The sequence below is a fragment of the Eleutherodactylus coqui genome, chromosome 2, assembly GCF_035609145.1.
Source record: "Eleutherodactylus coqui strain aEleCoq1 chromosome 2, aEleCoq1.hap1, whole genome shotgun sequence".
Lineage (NCBI taxonomy): Eukaryota > Metazoa > Chordata > Amphibia > Anura > Eleutherodactylidae > Eleutherodactylus > Eleutherodactylus coqui.
Genome location: NC_089838.1, coordinates 145,895,926 through 145,919,990, shown reverse-complemented (window position 1 = coordinate 145,919,990; position 24,065 = coordinate 145,895,926). Strand labels below are relative to the sequence as shown.

The following is a 24,065-nucleotide window of genomic DNA, read 5'->3' as shown; positions in this document are numbered from 1 at the left end:
CACCACATCACACTTGGATGGGTTAAAGGCTGAAAACCTATGGTCCTAGGAGCTGTTCTGCAGTGCAAAGCTCTATTGTGGACACATCTTTGCTTGATAGCTCTTCCTCCGTTAAACAAAATCTGAAGCTTACCTGTCGTATGCGAATACGTTTTGGCATGTTACAGTCACGTCAGGCATTTTAATCAGTTGGTTCTGAAACAAAGGGGCATAAGTCATCAGATAAGCTATGTGCCTCTTCAGCTGTGATAAGCTTTGGTTGGCTCTCCTTGAATTTATGAGATCGCTGTACAGGCTCACGGAAAACATAGAAGTTCGCAAACCAATCTGCTTGTGTTGCTGATCACAGCCGAAGGGACAGAACACCAAGCTGAAAGCTTCTGCCCCCTTGTTTTAGTGATCGTTGAAGGACCTAGGACCCAGACCCTTACCAATCAAAACTTCTGACGTGTTGAGATATTTGTTTTATGTCTATGCAACATTGTTTTACATTTGTGTAACATTTCAAGTAATTAAACACAGACCAGGCACTTCATATTATGGATTTATTTAAGGTCAATTAAAAGCATACAATGTTTCATTGAAACTCAGACCACACCAACAGCTCTAACTGAGCAGCTGGCTTTAACAATAGTCATATTTTACATTTATACAGAAGATGCTAAAACGTGTATTGTATGGATCCCTATGTTATACTGCTCAACAAGAGAAGCAAAAAGCTGATACTACCTCTAATTTCCAGAAATTTAAAAAAAAAGTAATTGTAGATGGCATCACTGGTTTATTTACATCAATGGACCCTTAACCATCAAATGTTTTCTTAGACCACCGTTTGACTTGCCAGACACTGTAAAAGTCTGTAAGAGTCAACAGGCAACTACAGTGCACTCATATCCCTTGGCAGAACAATCCATTCACCCATCGGTGAATGCAACATTGTGAAAGAAGCCTAAGGGCGTCATTTCATGAATGACCTAAACTTGAAGTAGTATTTATTGTAAAATACACTATTTTAATAAGCAGCTACTATATTCCCCAGTTAAGAATATTCTATATACAGTAACATGTAGGAGGTTTTAAGGTTTTTGCCTGTTCCAATCACCTTTTCAGTGTCTAAGACAGAAACATGTTTAGTTGGGAATCGCATAAGAAGTTGGGGGTTACACAAAAATGTCAGTGTAGTATTACTGTATACATGGGAGTTCTTTTCAAAAGACATCTGATAGAGATTAAATGATTGGAAGAGTATATATCAGCAAGCAGTGTAGGCTGATACAGCGTTCCAAATAGGACAATAATGCAATCCTCTTCTCAATGAGAAGATTTAATTTTGATCTAATCACAAAACAAGTGTTTGGGGCCTTTTACACAGGCAGATGATCAGGGAAAAAACACTTGTCCGAACATTTGTTCACCCAACCGTTGCCCTGTATGATGCTGGCGATCAGCCGACTAACGAACAAATGCTTGTTTGTTAGGCGATCGCATCTTATGTGGCACCGAAAATCTTCTGTGGTTGGCAGTACATTGCACTGTGTAAACAGGAATGTCCCGCTGACAACAATGGAAATCTATAGGGACAAACGATTGAGCTAACAAAGCAGCCAATTGCTTCCTGTAAATAGAACTTGATCGAGCTCCTATTCCTGGCAGAAAAGGAGTCTTACATTCCTTGCATGATAAGATACAATTGCACATTATGTCTTCTCTCTGACAATGAAAGGGAGTGTTTCCTAAGAACACATAAAATATTTCAGAAGACAAAGTGCGCAGATAACTGATGAAAATTAAACAGCCCACTGTAAAAAAAAAACTGCGAAAAGTTTTATTGATGTTATGAGATCTTGCTACTAATTTTAAGGTTAGATTTCCCTTGCAGAGACAATGCTTATATAATAAAAACCATACGTGACAAATAAAAAGGGTTTGTATCTACAAAGATATTTTACAGATTATTTATATATATGTACATTTTTTTTTCTACTATACAAACATCATAAATATTGAAAAATAGGTTGCCTTTCAATGAGTCAGTGTTGTATAAATAGGACATACGAGTTCATATTTATTCATGGAAGACAGTGAGGTGAAAATAAAGTGAAATGCTTGCCTTGAAGAAGGGGGGCTGACACACATACCTGTATTACTTTTAGCAACAGTAATGAATGATGTAGTGTTCATAAATCAGGGTTTTTTTTTTAGTTCTAAGCATAAAGGTAAACCATGTGATTTATGTTAGAAGAGGTATGTGTTTAAACAAACTGACCTGTGTACCATATCAGTGACTTAGCAAAATATGCCTGAATCAGCATGTTGTAACTTTTAGGATGAGTCTATATGACAGGCTACAGCATTCCCTCTGAGAATACTGGTGGACTGCTAATGTTGCAGTAGCATAGCTGTTTACATGGCAGAGCTAAAGCTCTGTCCCCATGAGACAGCATCACTGATGTTACTGTCAAAGTGTGCGGCATAGCCTGAAATTGTATATATCAACACTGCCACGTAAATGTAATCCGTGAGGCCCAGGTGTACGCCTTGAAAACGCACTCTAGTAAGAGCCATATTCAAGACGGAATGAATATTCCCTTAGCAGTAATGATCCCATTGAGATGTGATGCAACATTCATAATTCTAAACATTGCTTCAGTCTCAAAAAAATGCTGGTTTCAATGGTAACATTTAATAGGAGCACTTCAGTTGATACTGCCCTAACCCTCACATAAAACTAGTGACGTAGACTTCAACATTTAACTTCCACCCATCACAAGAGTAAGCTATGATCAACGATAGCTTTTTAATGATACCTGTCAAATACACTGGCAGTGGAAATCAGTGTGACCTACAGAACTGTAACACAGACTTAGTAAAATGTACATGGTAAACATTTGATGAGTGAAACAAGGTAAACCTTGTGGTTTTGTAATTAAAAACTGAGAAAAAAAAACCTGTTCCTCAAGTAATTCAGTATTTTATAAATAAAGATTTAAATACTTGAAATAATATACATGATGTAAACTGCTGTGGGCTTCAATAAGTTACCCATTTAAATATCACACTTTTGTACCATGCTAAGAATATACCCGCAGTAATATAATACAGTTTTGGGATTGACACTGATCTTACTATGTGGATGATGATTCCAATGAATGGACTTCCCGTATTGCCTAGGTAAAAAGGTCTTATACAAGGCTTTTAGGTCAGTGCTAAATGTAGTATTTTGAACTTGTTCACAAAAGCTGATACCAGTAACCGGCACTTTCACAAGACGTTTGCTAGTGACTGTCTAGTACAAATCTCGAGCAGATACTTCTATCAGTCAAGACTTTTCATATTATCTTCTGCCATGTGGCAAAATAAATATTTAGTAAAATACTGATTATGTTTAAATATACTGAAGGAAACCAACAAGGATTTCTTAAACAGAAGTACATTTTTTTTGCATTCTTCCCCTTAGAAGTGCTTGACTTTGCTGAGCATTTTTGGTACATAGAAAGGGGATTTTGTCCATCAGCCATGTTAACACATAGCAGTGCAACATTTACTCACATCAAATGGTTCCTGTAGGCACATTCAAGTATTAACAAACAAGTACAAGTAACAGTAATTGACAACAGCCATCCATGTGGCTTCAGTAAAGTCTAGATAATTTGACCATTCTCCAGAATGGAATAAAATTACTTCCTCCTGTCAGAACCTTAGGAGTAAGGATGGTATTGTCCTTTTTGAGGCGTAGAACTAATTTTTCAAAAGTTCTCCAGTTCTACAAATATTGGTATCTTGAAGGAAGTGAAACTGCAAACATATGTTTTTCTTTCTCAGTAGAACGCTTGGAAGTGAACAGTTCCACTTTAAGAAAAGCGTTAGGTTCCTCACCAAGTCACTCAATGCCCACCAGAAGATTCAGTGTGCACCCAGTCCATGATAATGAGGGTCATGCTGCCAATCATCACCACAAATCCACTGATAAGAAACAGAATGGCCTAAAAAGACAAGACAAAAGACAAGTTGTTACTTTATATAAAAGACAAGTTACATGAGATTTCAAAGTGATCTTTAGAAAATAAAGCTTTTTTACATGATCTGTCTATAACGGCCCTTTTACACGGATGACAGTCGGCTAAACGACTGCGCGAGCGCTGACGTCACTGCTAAGGTCGTTAGCGCTTGTGCAGTGCTTAGACAGACAGACTGCAATGCTGGATCGCTGGGTTCTTGCTCAGTGCTTCTGCTTCTATGTAAGGTGCTGAGGAGGGATGAGCGAGTATACTCGCTAAGGCACTACTCGCTCGAGTAATGAGCCTTAGCCGAGTATCTCCCCGCTCGTCCCGAAAGATTAGGTTGCCGCCGCGGGGCGGGGAACTGCGGGGGAGAGCAGGGAGGAACGGAGGGGAGATCTCTCTCCCTCTCTCCCGCCCGCTCTGCCCCGCTCCCCGCCGCAACTCACCTGTCAGCTGCGGCGGCCCCCGAATCTTTAGAGACGAGCGGGGAGATACTCGGCTAAGGCACATTACTCGAGCGAGTAGTGCCTTAGCGAGTATACTCGCTCATCTCTAGTGCTGAGCATTTGCACATAATGAGAAGCCAGCGTTACTGTAAAAGTTTTTATGCTGACAAAGTCAGTGATAATGACTTGCATATGAATAGTGAGCGGTTTTGGGTTTTTTTTTGCATTTACACTGCACGATTAACAATAAAATTTGTTAGTTTGAACAAATTTTGAGCGATTATCATCCCATGTAATTGGCCCACTACTTCAGGGACTGGCAACTATTTACATTACAAGAAAAATAAATTTGGAGCGATGCAAGCCGGCAAAATAAAATGTTACTTCTCTCAATAAGTGAAACGAGTAATATTGTAGATATGATGCATTTTAATGGCTAACAATGGAAAATTATGTTAAAGCAAGCTTGCAAGGCTGCTTAGGCCTCTTCATCAGACTAGTATAAGAACAACCAGCCGGATGAAGAGGCCTAAGTAGCCTTGCAAGCTTGCTGTAGCATAAATTTTTTGTAGCCATTTAAATGTATCCTATCTACAAGATTATTTTGTTTCTCCTACTGTGAGCAATTACATTATATTGCAAGAGGCAGGTTATGAGCGGATTATAAAACGGTCATATGAAAGCTTTTTTTGGTCAAGTACATCCTACTAATGGATGATTGGATAGGGCTCTTCCCTTAAACTGTTAATGGATAAACTTCAGTAGTAGTGGCCCACATGACATGTTGTGCACTTAGAGAAAAGTCTAAATAATACTCATCAAGTTATTTCAGCATCAACATGGCGCAGCAATAAAGCAGACATTAAAATGTATCACATTCAGGATAAATTACTTTACGAGAACTAGAAGTGGAGTTCATATAATGCATATGAAATACCCATACATATGATTCAGAAAGAATCTGTATATTTATCTACAGTAAGAAAATGACTGTCTGTTTGGCCTAGTATTAGCTGTAATTATGAAGGTAAAAACACTTACCCCAATTTTTTGAACAGAATTCATGGATTCCTTCTTCACTAGCTTTATGTAAAAAGCAGATGGTAGGATGAAAACCAACATAGCCGCAGCAGAGGCACCTGTGTTACAAACCATCATGGTACATTAGACACTGATAAACCAAAAGGATTTTATGTATTGAGGCTAAATGTAAAGAAGCTAAGACTGGTTTTATATGGTTGTGACATAACTGCATTTAACGCTAAAATAGCCACAGGTAGTATTGTGGCTAGAGATGAGCGAGCATACTTGCTAAGGCTAACTACTCGAGCGAGTAGTACCTTAGTCGAGTATCTGCCCGCTCATCTCTAAAGATTCAGCTGCTGGCGCGGAAGTTGCGGCGGTGAGCAGGGGGGAGCGGGGGGAGAGAGGAATCTCCCCTCCGTTCCTCCCCGCTGTCCCCCACCCCCTGACGAATCTTTAGACGAGCGGGCAGATACTAGACTAAGGCACTACTCGCTCGAGTAGTTAGCCTTAGCGAGTATACTCGCTCATCTCTAATTGTGGCCATACTATGAACACTAAATTGCAGCTGTGTTACAGCTCTGTGAAAACGGCCTAATGATGATAACGAGCTACAAATGTTATTAGCTTACCAATGAATCCAAAGATGTCTCTTATGGTAGGAACGAAGATGACAAGACCATTAGTGAATGCCAGAATCAGAAGTGTGATCAGAATGTGACGCCACCATGCAAAGTCCTTTCCTGAAAACAATAGCTGCGTGATAGAGCTGCGGATCTGAAGAGAGAGAAGAAAATACATACAAAATCGGTTAATCTTTTGCTCATATCTAATCACAAAATGATGTATATAACAACCAGTGAAGGTGATGTATATTTATATTGTAGAGTCCAAATTTCAACATAATGCAGGAATGTTATGTTAGATGAGAAATAATTTCTTTAAAGTATAATCACATTTAAAAAAGGTTGTCCGATTAGTAAAATATTTGTGTTGATGGTGGTTGGGGAGGGGGCTAAAAATAATAATGACTATATCTTCAGCAATACTTAACTCACACACTGCCCACTAGAGATGAGCGAGTATACTTGCTAAAGGCAATGCTCGAGCGAGCATTGCCTTTAGCGAGTATCTCCCCCGCTCGAGACTGAAGATTCGGGTGCCGGCGCGGGGGAGCGGTGACTAGCGGCTGTCAGCAGGAGAGAGCTCCTCCGCAGCTCCATGCCCGCTGCCGGCACCTGAACCTTCCGTCTCGAGCGGGGGAGATACTCGCTAAAGGCAATGCTCGCTCGAGCAATTGCCTTTAGCGAGTATACTCGCTCATCTATGCTGCCCACTAATCCCCTTTTCCTGCCTGGTCTGTGTTTACATTGGCTGCAGCAGTGACGTGTTTGTTTACACACCACCTTTGCAGCTGAAACGGAACATCATCAATGACGTCCTATATAGAGACCTGAGCTGATTAACCACAAATCCACATGGGCGGAAGACTCAGTGACATCACAGGTCATGTGTTGTGGCGCCCAAACACCAAACGGATGCTCCAATAGTCAAAGGGGGTTTAATTAAAAAAAATTAAAATCACAAAACCCCTCTAAGTAAAAGAGGTGGTCCAGGACATAAATGGCTTCAACCCTGAGAACGTTCAGTTGTTACAATGGTGAATTGTTACCCAGCGTGGTGACACCAATGTCATCATAGCTGACAACAATTGACTGATTAGGTGATATGGTGAGTTGTCAGAATAGAAGACTTGTCTCATATCAGCATGGTTAAAGCTGGGGGGGAATAAGGAAGACTTGCCAATGCATAATTTTTTTTTTTAATTTTCAGCTATCAAGACCTTTGGGGAATGGTTATTTCTCTGAGAAGCTTCTTCTATCTTAGAAAGCCAAAGTTCTGAAAAAAAACAAAAAACTATATACTTACTGGGAAAATAACAATGGGAACAGTTAAGGTGACAGCCACGAGAACTGCTAAACGCACAACCACAAAAATGATTCCTCCTGCAATTCTTGAGTATGTATGGAGTAGCTCTGGTTCAACATTTCCTGCAGAAAACAAATTCAGTTACATTAAAAAGCTGAACATGCGCAATAATACACTATGTAATTAGAATAATTGCACAATCTATTAACTATGTCTGCTTTAACATGTTAAAAGGTAAAACTATTAAAAGAGAAAAAAAGTTTAGTGACAGGGCAAAGAGGGCAACTCAAATATATATACCTATATGTTTATTACCCTCCTCTTTTCTTTGTATATTGGAAGATTGCAAGACTTTGTGGGCAAAGCTCCCTTTCCCTATTCACCCTTTTGTCACTCATTTTGCTCATGCTTATTTCTTTACTTTACTTGCTACTTTTATGTATTTAAATCCCTCTTTACATATATACTGCACAGTGGAAGGTGCTATGAAATCAATGTAAAGCAACTGACTATCCTTTTATGCATATAAAATTAATTTCTGAGAAAGTTTTACAAGTTCATTAAATACGTATCATGTAGCTATTACGTATGGAAAAACTCATATTACTGCTCATATGTATGGTAACAGTAAAATATTATTATACACACAAAAATAATGTCCACATGTATACTAGCAAAATAATTACCATAAAATGTCAAGTATCCAAAGAGAGCCGCTAATAGATACATGAGAAACATGGCAAAAAAGGACACATTCGAAACATTCATCATCCTTCTACGACTGCGTCTGTAGATAAAGGGAAATAGTGTTTAGCACACTATTACTGGCAGCAGGGAAGGTTATTTTCCTGGCTTAAAATAGAATAGAACATACCCTTTTAGTTCCTGGTAAATGGGAAGGACAGCTGGATGACAGACAAAGGAGAAAGTCAGGATCGGTACAGCATACACCGTCTGGAAAGAAAATCCACATATTTTATATCATTTGCAACAAAAAAAAGTCTTTCAGTAGCTGTCATTCTTAAACAATAAGCCAATCTGTCTGAGGGATGGAAGTGTAGTTACCTGTGAGTTAAATACAAAGTATTTTGGCTTGCACATCTCATCATCATGTGTCTGATTGAGCTCTGAACCATGCATGTGGCCTTGTGTGGTCAGATGAGATATTGTGTTGTTCATAGTCATGTTAATGGCATCATTTTCAAGCCAGGAACCACATGGGATCTGAAATTTCTTGTAGATCACCTAAAATTAATAACATAAGCATTTATAGGATTACTACAACAGTGTAATTTAAAGGATATTTACTAGATTGCTGTAATCAAGTTTAACACGTTCAATAAAATAAGATGAAAGAATTTACTTACAACAATCAGGAAAAAGACCATACACATCAGGGAAAGGCCACTTGTGTAGCCCAAATATCCTGTAATAGATATGAAATAGAATGAAGAATAAATATAAATCCACACAATGATCTTAAAAAAATTGATTGTTCTAATTTATAGTCATGCTGTTTAGGCTGTGCATCTGGGACCTGTGGTTCTACAGCTTTCCTTGAGATTGTTGGTCTTTTTAGTGCTTTACTCTGTGTTAAGCCCACTCAGAGCTGGTGTGTGCATGCTTGTCTGAAGTGTCTCTCTCCTTCCCTGAAGACAGTCTGGACACCTGTAGTCCTTGTCTGTACAATATGCAGACCCCCTCTTCCCTTCCCTTTGACAGGTGCGGCCTCCAGACGTCTTCTGTGTGTCAGATGGGTGATGCCTGACACTGTTCCCTATGTCAGCACGGCTCTATTCCCCTAGCACAAGTACAGTTGGACTGGCTATGGTTTACTATCTGTATGCATGTGAGCTGTGGGTGGGGTTCCTGTTATATGTTGTATGCTCAACCTGATATGCAAGTGTGAACTTTATAGACATACGTGTGTTGTATGTCTGTTCAAGTGGCAAGACATGTGCTCTATGTGCAGTCCTATTCTGTGTGGTGTGCTTTACTCTGTATGTTGGTATGAACAGCGACGTGTTTTATATCTGTGCAAGTGGCCAGACACGTGCTTTATGTGCAGTCCTGTTCTGTGATCACTCCAGGCTCCTAATCAGGGATAGCCAGGTCACCAGATGAAGATAGTGGGGCTGTCCTTATCGGGACAATCACCCCGCTTTTAGGCAGGGGTCCTTTATCATTGCCTGGAGAGGTGCAGTTTGTAAGTGCAAATATTATATAAGTGTGCTTGCGGGTTTTAAAAGGACACACTTGTGTCCATTCTGAGGAGTGGTGCTTTAGTGTGCTGAGCGGACGTAACACCTGCACTGCCTCTGTAATGGATGTTGGGTCCCAGTGGTTCATGGAAGGGCCCTAGCCCCACCTCCCCCAATAATGTAACCTTAAAAGTGACAGGTATTTTAATGTTGAATTTCTAACTGCCACAACAAAAACTTACCCAAGTTTCTTAACAGTGACAAAGGAAGAATGAGGAACACTGAGACCATCACAACTAAATAATCTCCATTTAAGTACCATGCACTAGAAGGAAGGAAAAAAAATCTTAATTAGAAAAAGAAAGAACAAACAAAAAAAAATACACAACAGTGGCAAAAATAAATAAATCAAACATGAATACGGTATGGTCAAGAATAGAAATGTTTAAGTAATTATGCTACGTTTCAGAAGTCACAATGTAAATTGTTATTAAATTGTAAATCTTTAGAAGTTGACCGATTTCTGTATCTTGTATGAATCAATGTATTTCATAAACTAATATAACACTGGATTACAGCTAAAGAAAAAAGTTCTAAATATTCTGTAACAGCCTACTCAAAAGACTACTGTACTCCCCCCACGGACATAGCTGTGGAATGCACTTGGCAGGCATTGCAGTGTGTGAAGTCACCAAACAAACGTGCTTTTACCATCAAGAATTTCTACGAAATGTTCTGAGGCAGGGTAGCATGCAGATTAATTCAGAACATAGTCTACAGAGGTAGAATTGTTACTGCAAGAGATGACTATGGATGTTTTGCTCCAGGTATGATTTGTTTTCTAATTTATATGACGCAAGTAAAGTACACTGCCAAGGTCACAATATGACGACACTATACTTATGAGTGGACAGTTGTTTATGGCAAGTCAAAAGTGCTTTATACATAAAGAAGCCTTTGAGGTAACTTAAAACATTTACCCATTTGTCAGGGGAGATACTTTTAATACCAATGCAAAAAATATAGGTGTGTTGCTGGGTAATAGCAGATTTTAAGTATTAACACTACTACAGCATATCTTCCACTTATGGGATTACTTTAAAGGAGATGTCCCGAGGCAGCAAGTGGGTCTATACACTTCTGTATGGCCATAATAATGCACTTTGTAATGTACATTGTGCATTAATTATGAGCCATACAGAAGTTATAAAAAGTTTTATACTTACCTGCTCCGTTGCTGGCGTCCTCGTCTCCATGGTGCCGACTAATTTTCGCCCTCCGATGGCCAAATTAGCCGCGCTTGCGCAGTCCGGGTCTTCTCCTCTTCTCTATGGGGCTCCGTGTAGCTCCGCCCCGTCACGTGCCGATTCCAGCCAATCAGGAGGCTGGAATCGGCAATGGACCGCACAGAAGCCCTGCGGTCCATGAAGACAGAGGATCCCGGCGGCCATCTTCAGCAGGTGAGTATGAAGACGCCGGACCGCCGGGATTCAGGTAAGCGCTGTGCGGGTGGTTTTTTTAACCCCTGCATCGGGGTTGTCTCGCGCCGAACGGGGGGGGGGGTTTAAAAGAAAAAAAACCCGTTTCGGCGCGGGACATCTCCTTTAAAACAAAATATAGCATATACATATAGTGGGCTTGGTTTATGAAAAATGGTTAAAATTGGGATAAATATTTCAAAAATATAGCACAGATGCAGCAGCACTGCAATGAAAACATATGAGTGCCAATTGTACTAGCTTCTGAAAGGTTTGTCCTCTTAGGGTGCGTTCACACGTAGCTGATTTCAGCAGATTTTGGTGTAGATCTTCAATTTGAATTCAACTGCAGGGGTGAAACCTGCTGCAGATCTGCACCAAAATCTGTAACAAAATACAAAGCAAATCAGAAACCTGTTAATGCATCCTAAGAGCGTTATTTGTACAAAGGATATACACTTTGACAAACACAAAGTAAATAAAAGTATTTAGCTAAAGCAATATACATACTTAAGATCAACACTTGGGCCAATCAATTCTTTGATCACAAGCGGCAGTTCATATTTCACTATGTAGAGGTAGCTTGACATAGCTGCAATATACAAAGAAAAACGGTTTATGAACTGATCTGGTCCACCAATGAGGTCATCTTACAACAGTGCAAAAAGACAAACTTAATTCTGCAAAAAAAAAAAAGACAATTTACCTCCAATATTCTGCATGGTGACAGAGCCAGAAGCTGCTAGTTTTCCACAAATCCCAAAGGCTTTAAATCCCAATTGCTCATATAATAAGGAACCTATAAAAAGAGAACAGATTAATATCAGGAAATGTAATCCATGTGTAAATCATTAGATTTTTTTTGTAAATATGAAGAAAACAATTACCTCCTTCATTTGCAGTCTTCAGTAATAAATGAATGGAGTATAGAGAGAATATTGACACAAATGTCAATAGAATCCTGTGTATTAAAAGAGATAAAATGCTTTAAAATAATGCACATCTATCATTCATATGCTGATGACTTAACTAAATTCTGCAAAGGTCGTGCTGTAGCCTTCTGCAGGAACTGTAAATATACATTTAATTGCTGTCATTTATCACAAGTGTAGGTTTGGAACGCAAAACCTTTGTGATTGGAAAACATGATGGAAGGAAGAAGGGCAAGGCTTTACTTCAGTCTAATGATTTTATCTTTCTGTACTTGTATGTAGGCCAGAATTAAATAATGGCAAGTTAATATATGCTCCTAGCTTTTTTTTTTTTTTTTTATAATAAACTGCTGTCAAAAAAAGTCATAAACATTCAATTGTATAGAACTTTAAACCGTTCTATACAATATAGTTCAAACTGATAAATAAGAGATCAGACATGCAACTCCATACAGCGCATGTGCATATTTTTCCATTCAGGAAAAGCTGAAATTAACAACTTTATGTCATATATATGATTTAACATCAAAGCCAGCAGGAGATACACATTTTATTAATATTTTTTAAAAATTAGGCCGCTCTAACGCAGCGTTTTACTGTGATTTTGATTGGCGTTTTCAAACCACTATCATTGCGTTTGACAGCGGTTTTTTAAACGCACCCCATCACTGTGATGGGTGATAAGGTGCGTTAGAAAGCGTGAAAACGCAGTAAAAAAAAAAAAAAAAAAAGAGCAGACAGCGCTCGAAAATCTACGCGTTAAAACTGCCGCGCTCAAACGCTAGTCTGCGAGGCCCTATTAAATTCAATGGGAGTGTTGTACCGTGATTAGCGCGGCGTATGAAAGCTGCTGTAAAAAACATCCTGTGTGATAGTGGCCTAACAGTTTTGGATACCAAACAAAAGGCAGGATTGTGGTTGAACTTTCCCTAACAAGTATACAAGGAAACTCACTATAGAAGATACTTTGTGTCGTCAACCACAGATTTACATGTCCGTAGCAATACAATATAACCATTGCACAACTGAAACAATGTGTATGATTGTTTAACAATAAATAACTACTCCCTCTAGTGGTGATTTGAAAAAAAGCAGTTAAATAGATTAAAAATCATTTAGGAAGATACTTACATAAAAAGTGCTATTCCAGTGTTAGCCATGGCATACGAAAGACCTAGAATTCCACTTCCAACGATGGCATTACTGAGGTTAAATACTGACATGCCAAATGAGGTGGTGCCCGGGAGCTAAAAGAACAGTATCCGTTATGTAGGCTTCATATCACTAAATAACATTCGTATTATGCATACTAAACATCTGATAGTCAACTTACATATTCGGTCTCGCATTTTTTCTTTGCCATAGTAGGTTCAAGCAGAAAATTCTGGTTTTCTGGATCCATATCATAATGACTGCAATGGAAATCGCACACAGTCAAAGACCTATTCATTTTAAGGTTAAACTCATTCAATTGCAAAGGCGTTCCTTCCCCGTGATGACTAAGTCCTTTGTTGGGTTCTGCTCACAAGGTTACAATTACATATACATAAAACAATGTGGAGATTATCACTATAAAAGGTGAGAATTCCTGCGACATCGTTAATTAAAAACACATTGAGAAATGCATATAAATGAGCTAACCCTTTAATGGAGAGTTTCTTCGCTGGATATTCCGGATAATTGAAATCGTCGTTACTGTTGGAGCTCATACTGTCTTCATCCGGAGAAATATTAAACCTTCCCATCTCTTGTTTGGTCATGGCGGCGATTTTGCTTCAAAAAAAGGGAATCAAAGCAGTTGTTGGAATAACGTATCCAGGAGTTCCGCTGATGAAGACGGTGGGGCTGATCCTGCTGCTGCTGCTGCGCTTGGCTTCTTGCCTGCAAGGATGGTAAACGTCAATACTGCAGTGTGCAACATGAACCACGTGACGCTTCATGATCACGGGTTAGCTAGAATGGGGGGGTGGGAGACGAGAGAGTGGAAAACTACTAGCTATTCTCATCAGACACACTGCAAATACCAAGCACCGCCTCACCCCCTTCTGCTTCTCCCTCTCCACCCTCACTTGTCAATCACAGACATTCCAAGGCCATGAGCAGATATTCTAGCCCACCAAGTGCCGGCATTGTTTTCAGGACTTCCAATGAAAAAAAGATCATAATAATACAAAATCTACACCAGAAACCCCAAATGTATTCATCTTAACATTCAATTAAAAAAAAGGCCCAAAAACCCTCAAAGCAGTCATTCTATATAAATGATAGATTACGTGGCCGTGCCGCATTGTGCAGCAACATCTCAAGATCAGATACTGGATTGCAAAAGCTAAAACTACAGCCGTGCGTAATAAGACTAGTAGAATAAAGTAGCTGTGGGCTACGGAAAATGCTACCTAAATGGAGAAAACAAATTGAGGAAAAATTCATTTAAATTAAATAATTCTGTCCACTAGTTTAGAAAATGGAATAATGTATTAAAATAGTTAGAAGCGAGTCGTTATATTGGGAGCACATCGGAAAAATAAAATGGCCACGTACCAAAGTAAAAAAGAAGAAGAAAAAAAAAAAAAAATCAGACAGGATTTTCTGGGAGAAAACACCGGAGTCTAGAAAATTCTCTACAGGCGCTGAAAAGGAAAAAAACTAGAATGAGTAGGCAGCCGGCGGCGCATAGAGACAGGAAAGGTACATGCCACTCCTTCAGCCTCCTCCTCCTCATCATCAGCCTAACCTCCGCTCTAGAGGAAGGCAGAATCTGATGCAACAACCACATGCTATTGAAGCAGATCTCAATGAGACATCATCCCTCCTTGGGCATCACAGCAAGGCTTCAGTTGCAGGAGGTCAGAAATCACCCATAAAGGGTGCTTCGAGCCCCAAACGGCCTCCTGCTGAGCAGAGGATGCTGTGTGATGAACAGCGCAGTGTAGATGTGACAGATGTGTCGTCTATGGCGCGCAACAGTCCCCTTCCCAATATACTAAAAGGACATCATACACAATCAGGGATTCTCTTGCTGGTCCTTTCATATTTCTTCATTACTAGCCATCTCTATGGCAGAGGCGATCTCCCCCATAAGATACATTGTAGCAGCCTCTTCCCCCGCACAGTGACAGCTGCACACAGTCACATTGGCAGCCTTGTGAGATGTCACCCACACACACAGCAGCCGCTCACATCTCCGCTACTTACCTAATCAATGGCGCCTCACACACAAATGCCCCTATGTATATAATAATAGTCCAGCGGAGGTAAATAAATAAGACTGGCCAGAAAGAAGAATGTACGCTAGTATTATTGGCGGTGCGTCCTCTCAGGGTGGCGGCAGCTCGGTGACTGGAGATCGCCCGGGATTCTCTCACTTATGGAGGCTCCTGAGGCGGAGCCGGTGGGAGGCGGCGGGGCGGCCGTGCGTCATGTCGTCTGTACACACAGCATCGTGTTCCTTCTCTTTGTGTATCAACAGAGCTGGCCCCGCCCGCTGCTCGCCGGCATTATGTGCGGCTTGTTGTGTGTTGTCAGGGCTCCTGGTGGCCGCACACTTGTACTTGTCCCTCACGGGCTGCTTCTGTGAGGAGAAATGGCGGGCTGAGGGCAGCGGCCGTAGTAACGGGAGTCCCTCAGGAGTCCCTGCTGGTCACCTCATGGCAGAGATGTGGCAGTAGGATGCCACGGCAGTCAGGGCTCATTCACACCGGCGTCTGTGGATACGCAATATATTACACCCCTATCAGCAGGCGCTGATATGCTCACTGCTACGGGCGTATTAGTGCATGAACCGGGGGCACTTTTCGGACTATTCAATCTCCGCGCAAGTTTGAAAAAAATAGCGTGCAGATATGTCCGGCGCCGCCCTTCTCGCACGCAGTAATAACGCGTGAGAATCCCCATAGTGAAAGCTAAACCTTGTCGCGTTATGCGGCTGTGAAATTCATAACGGACTAAAGCGCGCCCGTCTGCTTCAGCCGCAAAGCGTGTTTCAGTCATGCGATACTTTGGTGCTGGGTATTAGGCCACATGAAAAAGGCTGTTTTTTTATGTGTGAATGTTTCATGCGTTTTCACTGCGTATTTGCGCAGTCCCATTCACATCTGTGGCCTGTCTCAGTCCGTAATATGGACCCAAATAGGACATGATGTGTTCTTCACACAATCGAAAGTCACGTGAAAATATTCACATGCAAATTAAGCCACTGAAATCTGTGTATTACGCATGTAAGATATATTCATGTAATATACAGTGTACTCACGTAATACATGGTGTACTCATGTAATATATAGTGTACTCATGTAATACACAGTGTACTCATGTAATATACGGCATACTCATGTAATACACGGTGTACTCATGTAATATACGGTGTACTCATGTAATACATAGGTACTCATCTAATACACGGTGTACTCATGTAATACATGGTGTACTCATGTAATACACGGTGTACTCATGTAATATACGGTGTAATTATGTAATACATGGTGTACTCACGTAATATACGGTTTACTCATGTAATACACGGTGTACTCACGTAATATAGTACTCATGTAATATACCGTGTACTCATGTAATATATGGTGTACTCATGTAATACATGGGGTACTCATGTAATATACAGTGTACTCATGTAGTACATTGTGTACTCATGTAGTACATTGTGTACTGTAATATACGGTGTACTCATGTAATACATGGTGTACTCCTGTAATACACGGTGTACTCATGTAATATATGGTGTACTCATGTAATACATGGTGTATTCATGTCATATATGCTGTACTCATGTAATATACGGTGTACTCATGTAATACACGGTGTAGTCATGTAATGCACGGTGTACTCACGTAATATAGTACTCATGTAATATACAGTGTACTTATGTAATATACTATGTACTCATGTAATATATGGTGTACTCATGTAATATACTATGTACTCATGTAATATATGGTGTACTCATGTAATATACTGTGTACTCATGTAATATATGGTGTACTCATGTAATATACGGTGTACTTATGTAATATACGGTGTACTCAGTACATGGTGTACTCCTGTAATATACGGTGTACTCATGTAATACATAATGTACTCATGTAATATATGCTGTACTCATGTAATATACGGTGTACTCATGTAATGCATGGTGTACTCATGTAATATATGGTGTACTCATGTAATATATGGTGTACTCATGTAATATATGGTGTACTCATGTCCAGACTCTGCATGCAGATCCGCGGCAAAAAGGTGGAAATTACCACAGAAAATTCAGATGCGATTCTGCTGTGTGAACATAGTTTCATGCCTCGCGGATGTTGACCTTTGATGGCACAGTCGCACGCGACGGGTTTGCCGTGAAACGTCCGCAGCGGAGGGTCTGCAGCAAATTCGCAGCTTGAAGCCTGCATTAAAACCTGCATCGTTTGGTGCGGATTTTGACGTAGTTTTTAATGCGGATTTTGGTGCGGAATTCACCCCCGTGTAGAAGAGATGGATTCTTCAGCGTGTCCGGTGCTAAAATGCGCACACTGCGGATTTACATTTTGCACCACATGTGAATTTCTGCACGTTTTTTTTCAGATTTCTTTCTGCAGCATGCGGATATGATTTTGAAAAAATCTTATGCACAGTCTGCGGAAAAAATCGTATGCACAGTCTGCGGAAAAAATCGGGTTCACTTTGCTGCTGCTGTAAACGCTGCAGATTTTCTGTGCGAAGGGTCCAGACAGAAAATTTGTGGCAAATCCACCCCTGCTTGAACACGCCATAACAGGGCAAATTCCCTACGCAGATCTCCGCCCAAAACTTGGTTTTTAGAGGTTGAGTTCACCACTGAAGGGTCACATGGGCATATATGCACAGGTATCCACGTGTGTAATACGCAGAGAATGGAACACATTGATTTCAAAGGGTTTGTCCACTTGCACGTATTTTTCCTACGCTTTTGTGCAACAAAAGTCCCCATAAAAGTCAATGGGGTTGTACAAATGTGCGCAAAATATGCTAGGAGATGCGTGAAACACTGCGTAGGTGTGCATGAAAAAGAACACATCTGGAGCTCATTAGACTAATTAGCCATTTCAATCGGTGCGTATTTAAAATTAAAAAAGTACAAAAAAATACGCCGATGCATGCGCAAAAAGGCAATGTTTGTCCCACAAAAACGCTATGCTCATGCACGCCCAAATACACATGTGCTCATTTGAATCTGGCTTTAGGGCGCTTTCTCATGGCTAAGAAAATCGCACGAGATTTGTGCGTCGCGAGATTAACAAATCTCGCAGAAATATGAACCCCATTCTTGTGAATGGCATAATATACATGATTCATTGTTTCCCAGTACCGTGATGCCTTGCGTGAAAAAAATCACGGTGCCAAAAAATCGGGTTTCTCGGAATACATCGCCCATTGTTTTCAATAAGACAGGACAATACAGAGCCCTTCGTGCAATGCCAGGTGTCTCATTGAAAGCAATGGGAAACACTTGCCGATCCTCCGACTCGTTTCTGCGACCGCAATGTGATTTGTGAGAAAAACACATCACATCTCTGCACATCCGTTTTTCCGCATGTGAAAATCACGTTTTAATAGGAAAAATAACGAACCGCATTGTATTCGCATTTATATCACATCCGCATGCTAGTGCAATACAATAGTTTTTTGCTGCCATAGAGAATAATGGGCGATATCACCCAAAAGTAGGGAAAGCTGCGACTCTTCTATCTTGCAGCATCGCTGCTAGAGAATAATCACCCATGTAAAGAATGGGTTATTACAACGCGCAAGCTCTGTTCCCCTCACAGTCATACAGAACTTGCGTGTTTTTCTCTCCCATGTAAATACGGTCTTATTCTCATACCTGTCACATGGCCTTCTTCAGGGGTACAATATCTGCTGTCGGCCCCGATCACTAGATCTATTTTCTTTGGAAATGTCCCTGTTCACATAGATTAGCATTAATAAATGATTACGGCACAACCTGGCAGTCCGCTCCCTGAAGCGCTCCATAGACATTACCTGGTAACATCTATGTTTTTGTGTATTGAAGGGTCATAAGAAAAGGGCCACACAGAGGCTGGATTCACACATGCAGTTTTGTCGCAGTTTTTATGTGTCACATACAGGAACATAGATACAAAAGGATGAAGAATACAGATAATTCCACATGTGACTTTCAGATTCTGCTGCAATCGGCATCAGAACAAAGCAGAATGTAACATTACTGTATTGTAATATTATGTCATGTTACATCTGATAATGTAGATGTGTTTACATACATGTGTGCGTATACATATATATATATCTACTAAATATAGTCTAATGTGAACATTTGGATCCATCATTGTTATATACATTCTTTATATATACATATATATATATATATATATATATATATATATATATATATATATATATATATATATATATATATATATATATATATATATATATATATGTGTATGTGTGTGTGTCTGCACCTTCCTTGCTGCTGGGGAACAACAGCTCCCAGCATGCCCTTTCCAAGCCTCTGCTATTGGGCATGCTGGATGTGATGGTGGTCTCACAGCTCTTCCATATAAGCCCTGAGCTCTACCTCCCATGGAGGTGTGGAACAATGGAGCCACAACTCCCCAAACTACTGCTGCAGCATATTACTTGCCAGAGATAAAGCTGAGTGGTTGCCTGGGAAAGCTGGGGCTCCACTGAACCTTGAGACTATCACACCCAGTGTGCCTTATAACAGAGTCTTGGATATTATGCTGGGAGTTACAGGTTAGGGGCTAGTCTGGAAACTTTGAAGCCACCACTCCCAGCATGCCCTACAGCAAAGTCTTGGACGTCACGCTGGGAGCTGTTGTTCCATATCAACAGGAGTGATACAGCTATGTGGTTACTTGGACAAGCTGCGTGGCTGCTCAGGAAAGCTGGGACTAAACTGCAGCCCTGAAGCAACCACTCCCAGCATGTCCTATAAAACAGTGTGATATAGGACAGGCTGGTTGCTACAGGAAGGAAGTACCAAGTTTGGAAATTCTGCAACCACCACTCCCAGCATGTAACAGTCATGGGCAGCGCATGCTGGGAGCTGTTGCTTCATATTACTATTTGGTTACTTGCTGAGACTTCCCTGCAAGTGATAGAATCACTCTCAGCATGAAACGCAGTCACTGTAGTTTATATTCAGTCGTGTCCCTGGGGGTTTGAGCCCTCTCTTCACCCTGCAGTTATGTCTTCCTTCTTCTCAGTTGTCCATACATGGGACTGTACATCCCTTCCCTCCCCCGCTGGTGGCTGCAGAGTCCTCTGAGACTGCTCTGCCTTTCTCTCTTCTTCGGGATCTTTCACACGGGACGGAATTAGGACACGTGGACGTTTCTGCATCACAATGTTATCTCTATGGGGCTTGAATTGCGCACCTGTTAAGATCTGCGCGTCTTTGCTTCAGCATTGTTGTTGCGGATGTCTAATATACAGGAGATGTAATTCTGCAACTAAAGTCTGTGGAATAAAATACAATACATTCCGCAAGACGTTCCGCAATACAAGTTCCATAGTTAAAATGCAACTAGAGCCACACTAAGGCCAGCTTCAAACGGCCGTGAAAATCATGCGAGATTTGAGCATTGCGAGATGCGGAAATCTCGCACAAATATGAATCCCATTCTTTTGAATGAGGTCATATACACAAGCGATTTTTTTTCCTGCATAGCACCACAGTGTGATGCTATGTGAGAAATAAATCGCAGCATGTTCTATCTGGCTGCATGAACTTGCATCACAGCCCCGTTGTCTGCAATGGAGCCGGGGGCAGCAGCGCGACCCCGTTAAAAGCAGTGTGAAAACTCCACTAGAATTCCCTTCATCGCCTAAACTGAGGCGAGGCCGTTTTCACATAAAAACACCTTGTATCCATGGGGCCTTCATATGGATGGCGAGTGCGATATGGGGCGGGATTCACAGCCCCATATCTCGCTCACCTGCGTGAAGTTAGTCTAATTGACAAAGTCTGCATCTGTGCTGTGAGCAATTCCATCCTGCGTAAAAGGTCCCTTTCAGCTTCTTGCCAGAGGTCTGCAGACAGGATTGCTAACCTAACATTTCTTTTGGACAACTTCTTCCAAAATCAGGGACAGACCCCCCCCCCCCTTTTTTTTGTTTTTTACAGACACAGGAGAAAAGTATCCTGTATTTACAGACTGAACAGGAATATATGGGCTGTTGACAACCCTGACTGCAGAGTCTCTTCATATGTGTCGGCTTTTGGGTCTTTCACACATTGTGCTCAGATAACCTTTTTTATACTATTTTTATGTGGCAAACAACTTCAGTTTTGTGACTTTTCTTAAAGAAACTAGAACTTGAGTATAAGACATGTAGAAAAACCATTTCACTCCCCTCTGCTGGAGAGCATTTGTATCAATGATGTGTTTCTCCTGCACAGAGGGGGTCACAACGTAAGCAGCAGGGTAGTGCTCTACATCAGAAAACTTGGTCACTAGAAGGGTGCTTTGACACGTGGTGGAAAATTCCACTTCAGTAAAATCTGCATCTCTTACATGCAGATGTGCTGCAGCATTGTTGGAGGTTTGCTTAGGGCGAAATCAGAAGCAATTTTGTAGCAAATTCCCATCAAATCCACTTATAAGATTTTTGTGTAGTTTTTGCCATAGCTGAAATGCTCAAATGAGTAATTTTAAGCAATAGTTGTCCCATGTGAGAAATCGCTCATTAGTTCCCTACTGAAAGGAATCAGCCAGTGTGTGTCTTCGTGTTCAGTATAAACAGACAGTCATGCATCTTTGAATGACTGCCTGTTCATAGTGAATGGAGGTGAGCAGCTAGAAGAGATCTCTTGTACGGATCGAGTGACGCTCAGGAGGGAGATCCGCATGGGATCTGGGAGCGTTCTGGTGTTATACAATAGGTTTATGTGGGACCATAATGTATACTGCTATGGTGATTAAAAGGTTAATGAACTTGGTTCTCAGGTCATTCTGTCAGGTAATAGTTGGTAATGGTCTCCCGCTGTGATTGGCCGGGGTGTCGTTGCCAGGCTGTTTTGAGGTAAAGCTGGCAGCGGGCGTTGATTGGTGGCCTAAAAAGAGCGGGCAGCTCTGCCCGTTGCTGGGCAGGAGTGGTGTGGTGGGAACCTATGTGATTGGATAATGGGAGTGGAGGGGGCTGTGAACAGAGGGCATTTAAGTAATCAGCAAAGAAGTACCGGGCATCTTTGGCTGTAAAGCAGCTTCCCTCCCTCCCTCCCTGCAGGCTGTCGCGGTTGATTGATGGGGATTTGTAGCCCGCATTAGGCGGGTGGGCAAGGGGACTTGGGGATTGTGGTTGGTTTTAGCGCGTCTTAAAGACGGTATTTATTATTAATGGTGTTGTTTCATTTGATCCCCAAGTGTTAATAAAATCCCATCAATAAAGACCGCGGCCTTTTTGTTCCAACCTGGTTGTCCGTGTTTTATTTATCTATTATTAAAGGTTTAAGTTGGTGAGGATGTTGTAGCAAAGGTAAGGTAAGGAGAGCGTAAGATTCCATGCACTTTCCGCCTCCATTCAGTCAACGACTGTTGCTCCTGTGAGAAAGCAAAGGAGCAATAGTTTTTGGGACAACTGTCAGCACTTGTGCACCTGACATTCATCCTGTGTAATGGTACATTTAATGTCATAAAATCAGGATAAATTAGAAAGTTTCCTTTCTAATCAACATCATCTTCCCCCACCCAATCCTTGTGTAGCTGTATATCACACATCTTTTTCTCACCGCTGTTAATTTCATGCATAGGTCTCTCCCCACATACGTACTATCATTTGTTTCACCGTCCATCAGTATACCCGATTGATGGACTTTGCGAGAATCTCAGTCCACCAGATTACAGTGTAATGTAATACACTGCAAGTGCAGAAGATTAATAGCATTCAATTACAAATATGCTTTTTAGGCAAAAATCCATGGGTTTAAAGAAAAAAATAAGCCTGGAAGGTATCTATAGCCTTTAAAACAAACTGCTGGAAAACAAGAGAATCCATTTTTCTAACACTTAAAATTAAAGTTCTGCTTTCAACCAATGCAAAATTTGTACCACAAATATAGGCCACCTTCACATGAGCGTATCGGTGCACACTATAAATAGAGAATAGAATTCATTGATTTCAATGGGTTCATTCTCATTACTCTTTTTTTGCGCGCACAAAAAAAAAAAAAACAGGATGCTCTAATTTTCTAAGATCCTCATAGAAGTCTATGGGAGTTGTGGAAATGCTCACTCAATATGCTGCGTAATGCTGCGGGAAAAATAACATATCTGGAACTCATTAGGCTAAATAGCCTTTAAAATCACGATAGGGGTGTATGCTTGGGCCCATGTAAACTGGCCCTGCAAGCACCAAAATTACAGTAATAAACTCAAAAATGCACTCAAAGAGCATAGTTCATGGCGCAAATGCATTGCACTTACGCAAAGGTTTTTGCACATACGCTTGTGTGAAGAGGCCCTAACTGTGCTGTACCATTGTGTTCACTGTGTAGGATCTATATATATGACAGAATAGAGGTCCCCATTTGTATGGTCATATAGCTCTGACTACAGTTACCATAGGCCATTGTTATGAAGTTATCATGCTATGTCATCACTGCCCTTAATGATGCTGCTGTTATCTTATGTGATAGTTTGGTAGAGGAATCCTCTCAGAAACACCATAACTTAAGGGCCGTTTACACAGAATGATTATCGTTCAGAATTGTTCAAATTCCCGTGCTCCCGCAGAAGTTTGAGCGATAGTTGTTCCGTGTAAATGCCTGCAGTGACTGAACGAGAGTTGTTCAGTCGTTCAGATTCCGCTTACAGAAAACTCAACGACGAGCAACTGCTGTTTACATTGCAAGACTATCTGTTTAAATTAAATGGAGATGGCCTGCTCCGCCTCTATGCTGGCAACACTTTCAGCGATGCCACCAATACTCACTCCTGTGTAACAGCATAGGAGCGGCCATCACTGGGACCAGCTGCCGGCATCGTTTGCCTGTTTACATGAGCCGATCTTC

At 40.9% G+C, this 24,065-nt stretch overlaps 1 protein-coding gene across 1 annotated transcript; it reads right to left on the bottom strand.

Moving 5' to 3' along the window:
* Window positions 1-531: 531 nt before the first annotated feature.
* SLC38A2 (solute carrier family 38 member 2) lies at window positions 532-15,424 on the bottom strand. The gene is made up of 16 exons (XM_066591711.1): window positions 15,206-15,424; window positions 13,652-13,891; window positions 13,344-13,422; window positions 13,142-13,257; window positions 11,966-12,039; window positions 11,785-11,877; window positions 11,589-11,670; window positions 9,843-9,925; window positions 8,767-8,825; window positions 8,465-8,644; window positions 8,274-8,353; window positions 8,086-8,186; window positions 7,400-7,521; window positions 6,103-6,247; window positions 5,489-5,586; window positions 532-3,983 (listed from the first exon to the last, which is right to left on the bottom strand). Exons 2-16 carry the CDS (start codon window positions 13,768-13,770, stop codon window positions 3,885-3,887), a joined length of 1,530 nt encoding a protein of 509 aa, XP_066447808.1. The 5' UTR covers window positions 13,771-13,891; window positions 15,206-15,424; the 3' UTR covers window positions 532-3,884.
* Between the last annotated feature and the right edge of the window lie 8,641 nt (window positions 15,425-24,065).

Coding starts and splice junctions, on each gene's coding strand:
- SLC38A2 (XM_066591711.1), bottom strand. CDS start 13,770: ATGACCAAACAAGAGATGGGAAGGTTTAATATTTCTCCGGATGAAGAC. Junction 13,423..13,651: donor AAGAAACTCTCCATTAAAGG/GTTAGCTCATTT, acceptor TTTCCATTGCAG/TCATTATGATATGGATCCAG. Junction 6,248..7,399: donor TTCCCATTGTTATTTTCCCA/GTAAGTATATAG, acceptor CTCTCTCTTCAG/ATCCGCAGCTCTATCACGCA.